Genomic DNA, 7,558 nt, shown 5'->3' on the forward strand with positions numbered 1-7,558 from the left:
AAAATAAAAATAAAAATAAAAATAAATAAAAAAAATAAAAATTCCCTACATGATCAAAGAAAATATTATCTTCTCCCTCCTTTTATTGGGGATCCCATATTCTCAGATGTGACTCCTAGTCATTCTTATTTAGGTGTTTAAAAGTTGGGGACCATTAGTAGGACTACAGCTGCTTTCAGCTTAATGTAAAAACTGTCCTAAGATCTGCAGGCACAGGCCATTCAGTCAAACCTTTTCATTGTCAAAGAGAGCACCAAGGATCAAAGAAGTTCAGTGGCTTGATCTGGTTACCCAGAGGACAGGTTACAGAACTGGTGATTGGACCCACACGTTCTCACACTCATTTTGTACTCCTTCCCACACTGGCTTATCAACCTAACTGGGTTTTGTTTGCTTTTAATTTTGTGGATAGACCTAATTGTTGTATTCTCTAAAAAGGAAAACAAATGAACACAGTGCTGGGCACTCAGCACCTCAGGTTTGTGATCAGCCAGGGACTCCCTTCCTGGCTGCTGTTCCGCTCTTCGGACTCACGACCATGGCCCCTACAAGCTCTTGCCTTCCCCACCTTCCAGCTCTCCCAGCCCTGCTTCTCCTTTCTGATAGAACAGATTGCTCAGGCAAAAAGAGGGGAAAGGAGCGGGGAGCCCCGTTACTATGGCAAAGTTGGCATACAGTTCACAGAATCTTCTGGACGTTAAATATAGAGTCCTGACTAACCTTGATGTTTTAGGACCGCTTGGCGAGGGGAGGGAGAGAGACTTGGGTGGCGCAGTTTGTTGGGCAGTGTCCCTAAGAATGACACAGCAGTTCTCGCCTTGAAGGTCAGAAAACTCTAGAAACTTTGAGCAGAGCCAACCACAGGGGAAAGAGCCTCAGCCAAACCCGAGGAAGGGCGGGGGAGTGCGGTGGGGAGGAAGAAAAGGCTGGGCCGCTGGGGCCTGAGGGCGGGGCTGGCTTCGGGGCTGCCTGTCCCACTCCTGCGTTTTCCGATGGTTTTTTTTTTTTTTCCAAAAGGGATTAAAGGAGGAAAGAAAGAAGGACCTTTCGAGTTTCTCTCATACTAGGTAACTTACAAGACGAAAATATTGGAGAGTTTTGTAACTTTCATACAACTAAATCAGATGCATTGGGTGGCCAGAGGCGAGAAGAGAAGGTCCCCACGGCCCGCGGCCAGCGCGCACCCGTCTGCGCGGGGACGCGCGACTGATGGGAAAGGAGTGGGGGACGCAGTCGGTTGGCTTTTGCCTACCGCCAGCTCAGCGCCCCGTTCTAGTCCCTCGCCCCGTGAGGCATCAAGAGAATAAGAAAATTAGACCCTCAGGAGTGATTCTCGGTTGCTGGGCTCCTCCGCAGTCCGAACCTGTGAACCTGGTCCAGCCCTTCTCTGGTGCCCTCCCTTCTAATTTTTTTTTCAACTTTTTTTTGAGACAGGGTCTCCCAGGCTGGAGTGCAGTGGTGCAATCATGACTCACTGCAGCCTCCATCTCCCAGGCTCAAGGGATCCTCCCGCCTCAGCCTCCTGGGTAGCTTGTTCTCCAGGTCCGCGCCACCACGCCGTGCTCCTTTCTCTTCTCCAATTATTGATCGGGCTGGACATGGGCCAGCGGGGTGGGGCGGGTTTAACCCGGTGTCTGGAATGCTCCTCTGCCCTACCCCTCAAACATCCCTTTAAATAGTGGTGCTAGGAAAGGACGAGGGCCCGGTGGGCTTACTCCCTCTGGCTGAACTGCACCTGATAGATACCTCAGGGACGTTTCCCAAGGGGACGGATTTAGATCAGTTAGCGGGAGGAATGGTGGCTGTCACAATTTTTTATATTCACGTAAGGATCGCCCCCTCAGAAATCGCCAATATTGTCCCCCCCAAAGTAACCTCATTTCCTCTTTTAGCCTAAAGCCGTATTATTTCTGCCCACTTCTCTCACATCTATAAAATACTGTAGTTAATTTTTTGTTTTGGTACCTTTTTCGTCTTTTGAGGATGACAAGAACTCTAAAGGCCAGGAGTAACAGTAAGTGTATATGTTACAAAGTAAAATCCTGGGTTCAAAGGCCATATAAAATCAAATTATCATAGCCTGCTGCCTTCTGAGGCCTGGTATAGGAAGGCAGGAGGTGACTGGAATCGAGAAGATATCTGTATTAGTTTTTCCACACCTGCAGTTATTTTTCCTGTTGCACTTTTCCTCCCTCAAAGTTCCTCTGCTACTGAAAACATCACTTCGTTTATGGATGGCGCTGCATTCTCTTTGCTAATTCCACAGCTCCCTCAACCTCTTTTCTTGAGGTTACAAAGTGAATATTTCAAGGTACAGTACTCTGTGCTAGGGTATGCAGGCAAACAATAATTTGTATATATTTCTTGTTAAAACACCTACTAATAAGCTTGATTGATAGGGCCATAGGAACTCTCTTACTGCCTCCATTCAATGTTATGTCTGATGATTTCTCAGCTGTTTCAACAAAGGCATTTGGTAGGTCCTTCTCAATCGCCACCCTTTTCCAACTACCCTTTTCCCCACCCCATGCCACAGGAGTGGTAGTTGCTCCTGGTTTACAGTCACTATAGGGTCTGCAGATCAGAGTCACAAATGCTACTGCAGCTCTGAAGGGGAGAGGAGGTCCTATAGCAAAAGCATATTCCCATAAAGATTGATTTACATTGTGGCCAGAGTCCACAGTACTACAGTTTAACTACCATAAGAGATAAGTGTTCCTCTATAGGCTGGCCTGGAAACCTAAGCATTTCATAGTTATTTTCTATTTCCAGACTTCCAAAGCAAGGTCTACCTGTATGTGTCATTTCCCATAACACTGGATTTTCTTCATAACAAGTATTTAGTGAATGGTTTGATGGGCTTTGAGGTACACATAAGCTCATAAAGTGCTTTAATGTAAATATTGATACAATTGATTTTTTTCTTTTCTTTTTCTTTTTTTTTTTCAGAGACAGGGTCTCACTCTGTTGCTCAGGCTGGAGTACAGTGGTGCAGTCATGGCTCAGTGCAGCCTTGACCTTTACAATGTTATGCTACGGTCAACTCTATCTGGTTCCAAAACATTTTCATTGCCCTTAGATACTATTTATTTATTTTTTCATTGAGACAGAGTTTCGCTCATTGTCCAGGTTGGAGTGCAATAGCACGATCTTGGCTCACTGCAACATCCGCCTCCTGGGTTCAAGCGATTCTCCTGCCTCCGCCTCCCAAGTTGCTGGGATTATAGGTGCCCGCCACCACGCCCAGCTACTTTTTTGTATTTTTAGTAGAAACGGCGTTTCACCCTGTTGGCCAGGCTGGTCTCAAACTCTTGACCTGAGATGATCCACCCGCCTCGGCCTCCCAAAGTGCTGGGATTACAGGCATGAGCCACTGCGCCCAGCTGACACAATTTATTTTTATTTTTTGACATGGAGTTTCGCTCTGTCACCCAGACTGGAGTGCAGTGGCACAATCTCAGCTCACTGAAACCTCTGCCTTCCGAGTTCAAGCGATTCATCTGCCTCAGCCTCCCGAATAGCTGGGATTCCAGGTGCCCACCATCGTGCCTAATTTTTTACTTTTAGTGGAGCGGGAACGGGCGGGGGGGGGCATCCTCACCATGTTGGCCAGGCTGGTCTCGAACTCCTGACCTCAGGTGATCCGCCTGCCTCGGTCTCCCAAAGTGATGGGATTACAGGCATGAGCCACCATACCCGGCCAGATACAATTTATTTTTAAAGGGGCTCACGCCAGGAGCTTTAAAGATTGTAGTGGGCGTTTTCCAACAAGGAGGGAATTACTTCTGGGATGCTAGCAGCTGGGGCATGAAGCATCTCCAAGGGAAAGTGCATGGGAGTGAAGTCTGTATGTAGGTCTTCCTGGCTCGGGTGCTCACTGGGGTAAATTGTAGGTGATAACTGCTAAGAATGTGACATTTCTATTTCAGTATGCTTTCAGTCATAAGAGAAGCATCAAGCCAAACCCTTCCATTTTAAAAGATGACAACTAAAGCACATGTGCATAACTCAGCAAGCCAGTGCATGTACCCCTATTTTTTCACTTCGAAATGTAGGACACTCCTTCCATTCCGTGTTGAATCTAGATTAAATATCAAGTGCATAATAAGCTTATTAGGTGTACCTACAGGAGGTAGGAGCACTGGCCTCCCATCTAACTGCATCCTCTCTGACCACTTTTGCAGAAACATCCCCCACCCCACCCCACCTCTTTTGAGACCAATCTTACACAAACACCAATTTGAGGCTACCATCCCAGGTGTTAAACTTTTTCTGTACCCTCAGGCTAAACACCCAATCAGCATCAACAAGCTTTACTATTTTTTTTTAACTTTTTTTTGTGTGTGTGAGTCTCACTGTGACACCCAGGCTAGAGTGCAATGGCGTGATCTCGGCTCACTGCTACCACTACTTCCTGGGTTCAAGCGATTCTCCTGCCTCAGCCTCCCTGGGACAACAGGCATGCACCACCACACCTGGCTAATTTTTGTGTTTTTAGTAGAGACAGGGTTTCACCACATTGGCCAGGTTGGTCTGGAACTCCTGACCTCAAGTGATCCACCCACCTCAGCCTCCCAAAGTGCTGGGATTACAGACTTGAGTCACCACGCCCGGACAGAATTAAGAAGCTTTACTGGAGCATACCATTTGTCTAACACAAATGGATCACATTACAATAGCCACACTTCTCTAATATGTGCCCTTACTGGAGGCAAAAATGCCATTCCATTTTAGACGCTATGAGAAAGACAACCTATGCAGACCCTACTGACCCCCAAATAAAAGAAAAAAAGGCATCACTTGAATTTTAAAGTTTATTTACTTTGAAGTAACTAACTTAAAAAATGGCCTGAGTTCAGTGTATTACAAAGAAGAAATGGTCATAAGATGGCAGTATAAATTCATCTCTACACGTAGAGACTGGAAAAAAAGCAAGTTCAGTATTTCACCAAAAAACTTGAACATTGCAAACACAGGAAACTGAGAAATGACAAACAGAAATATTAGGAAATACAAAGTCTTGAGGCGCCAAAACAAAAACGGTAATCTTGGGAAGGCTCCTAATCTACCTCCTCAATGGTGGGGCCTGACCCAGACCCTCCCTTGGGACCCTGAGCCCCGAAGCCGCCAGGCCCGGGACCACCCGCACCCTGGTACAGTCCGCTGATGATGGGGTTACACACCTGCTCCAGCTCCTTCCTCTTGTGCTCAAACTCGTCCTTCTCGGCCAGGGTGTTGGCATCCAGCCACGAGATGACCTCTTGACACTTGTCCAGCACCTTCTTCTTGTCCGCCTCGCTGATCTTGCCCTTGAGCCCCTCATCCTCCACGGCGCTCTTCATGTTGAAGGCGTACGACTCCAGGGCGTTCTTGGCTGACACCCTCTCGCGCTGCACCTCGTCCTCCGCTTTGTACTTCTCTGCCTCCTGCACCATGCGCTCGATCTCCTCCTTGCTCAGGCGGCCCTTGTCATTGGTGATGGTGATCTTGTTGGCCTTGCCGGTGCTCTTGTCCGTGGCCGTGACGTTGAGGATGCCGTTGGCATCGATGTCGAAGGTCACCTCGATCTGGGGCACGCCCCTGGGGGCCGGAGGGATGCCGCTCAGCTCGAAGCGCCCCAACAGATTGTTGTCCTTCGTCATGGCCCTCTCGCCCTCGTACACCTGGATCAGCACCCCGGGTTGGTTGTCCGAGTAGGTGGTGAAGATCTGCGTCTGCTTGGTGGGGATGGTGGAGTTGCGCTTGATCAGGGCAGTCATCACGCCTCCGGCCGTCTCCAGCCCCAGCGACAGCGGAGCCACGTCCAGCAGCAGCAGGTCCTGCACGTTCTCGGACTTGTCCCCCATCAGGATGGCCGCCTGCACAGCCGCCCCGTAGGCCACAGCCTCGTCGGGGTTGATGCTCTTGTTCAGGTCGCGCCCGTTGAAGAAGTCCTGCAACAGCTTCTGCACCTTGGGGATGCGGGTAGAGCCCCCGACCAGGACCAGGTCGTGGATCTGGGCCTTGTCCAGCTTGGCGTCGCGCAGAGCCTTCTCCACGGGCTCCAGGGTGCTTCGGAACAGGTCCGAGCACAGCTCCTCGAACCTCGCCCTGGTGATGGACGTGTAGAAGTCGATGCCCTCAAACAGGGAGTCGATCTCCAGGCTGGCCTGGGTGCTGGACGACAGGGTCCTCTTGGCCCTCTCGCAGGCAGTGCGCAGCCGCCTCACGGCTCGCTTGTTCTGGCTGATGTCCTTCTTGTGTTTTCTCTTGAACTCCTCCACGAAGTGGTTCACCAGCCTGTTGTCAAAGTCCTCCCCACCCAGGTGGGTGTCCCCGGCCGTGGCTTTCACCTCGAAGATGCCGTCGTCGATCGTCAGGATGGACACGTCGAAGGTGCCCCCGCCCAGGTCAAAGATGAGCACGTTGCGCTCCCCCTTGCCCGTTCTGTCCAGGCCGTAGGCGATGGCCGCCGCCGTGGGCTCGTTGATGATCCGCAGCACGTTGAGCCCCGCGATCACCCCCGCATCCTTGGTGGCCTGGCGCTGGGAGTCGTTGAAGTAGGCCGGCACGGTGATCACCGCGTTGGTCACCGGGTAGCCCAGGTACGCCTCGGCGATCTCCTTCATCTTGGTCAGCACCATGGACGAGATCTCCTCGGGGTAGAATGCCTTGGTCTCCCCCTTGTAGCTCACCTGCACCTTGGGCTTGTCTCCGTCGTTGATCACCTGGAAAGGCCAGTGCTTCATGTCCGACTGCACCACCGGGTCGCCGAACTTGCGGCCGATCAGCCGCTTCGCGTCAAACACGGTGTTCTGCGGGTTCAGCGCCACCTGGTTCTTGGCCGCATCCCCGATGAGCCGCTCGGTGTCTGTGAAAGCCACGTAGCTGGGGGTGGTGCGGTTGCCCTGGTCGTTGGCGATGATCTCCACCTTGCCGTGCTGGAACACCCCCACACAGGAGTAGGTGGTGCCCAGGTCGATGCCGATCGCCGCGGCTTTGGCCATGCCGGTGCCCCGCTGTCTGCTCCCCTCTGAGATTCGGGACTGGAAACGGCGGACGGGACCCGCGACAAGAGCTCAGTCCTCCGGAACGCAGGAAACTCAACGGCGCTGGTGCCTGCAGCCGTACAGGTTAGCTCTGGAAAGGCAGCGATCTCTCGCAGCAGCTCCTGAGGTTGGCCGTTTTCCGGACCGCTTGCCCCTCGGCGTTTATAAGCCGTCTCGGAGACCCGCCTTTTCCCTTCTGAGCCAATCACCGAGCTCGATGAGGCTGCCAGGTCGGGAATATTCCAGGGGTTTCGCCTCCCGTCCTGCCGCCCAGCCTTCCTTGGACCAATCAGAGGCCAGGGTGCCGCCCTCTGCTCAGAACTCTCCAGAGTCTTCTGGGATTCACTGGAGGGGACAGGGGCCCTGAGAGAAAGGGGGAGTGGCGGTGGGAAGGGTATTGGTCTCCATGGCGATGCTGGCCGCCTCCGCTTCAGCGCCTAATTGACAGGAAGGGTCGGCGCTGGGCTTTTAATTGTGGGGGCTCGTGCAGTTGTGGGCAGGGGGATGGTGCGGGGAGCGGGTGACGCGCG

At 51.7% G+C, this 7,558-nt stretch overlaps 2 protein-coding genes across 4 annotated transcripts in view; one reads left to right on the forward strand and one right to left on the reverse strand.

Annotated features, from left to right (window-relative positions):
• The window catches only part of LOC108520227 (heat shock 70 kDa protein 1), a 14,690-nt gene extending 7,557 nt beyond the window's left edge, over positions 1-7,133 (reverse strand). Inside the window, exon 1 of the mRNA XM_017859485.1 lies at positions 5,070-7,133. Coding sequence (XP_017714974.1) covers positions 5,070-6,986 — 1,917 coding nt within the window. The 5' untranslated portion in view covers positions 6,987-7,133. The remainder of the gene's footprint in view (positions 1-5,069) is intronic.
• The window catches only part of LOC108520228 (heat shock 70 kDa protein 1-like), a 12,845-nt gene continuing 5,997 nt past the window's right edge, over positions 711-7,558 (forward strand). The window contains exon 1 of one of the 3 annotated variants that reach the window (XM_017859488.1): positions 711-824. The gene's annotated coding sequence lies outside the window, so the exon portion shown is untranslated. Of the gene's footprint in view, positions 825-7,178; positions 7,259-7,397; positions 7,482-7,558 lie in introns of those variants that run through there. The other 2 variants (XM_017859489.1, XM_017859486.1) reach the window with 2 other exon arrangements.

This window comes from Rhinopithecus bieti, unplaced genomic scaffold (genome assembly GCF_001698545.2).
Source record: "Rhinopithecus bieti isolate Rb0 unplaced genomic scaffold, ASM169854v2 scaffold_51440, whole genome shotgun sequence".
Taxonomy (NCBI): Eukaryota; Metazoa; Chordata; class Mammalia; order Primates; family Cercopithecidae; genus Rhinopithecus; species Rhinopithecus bieti.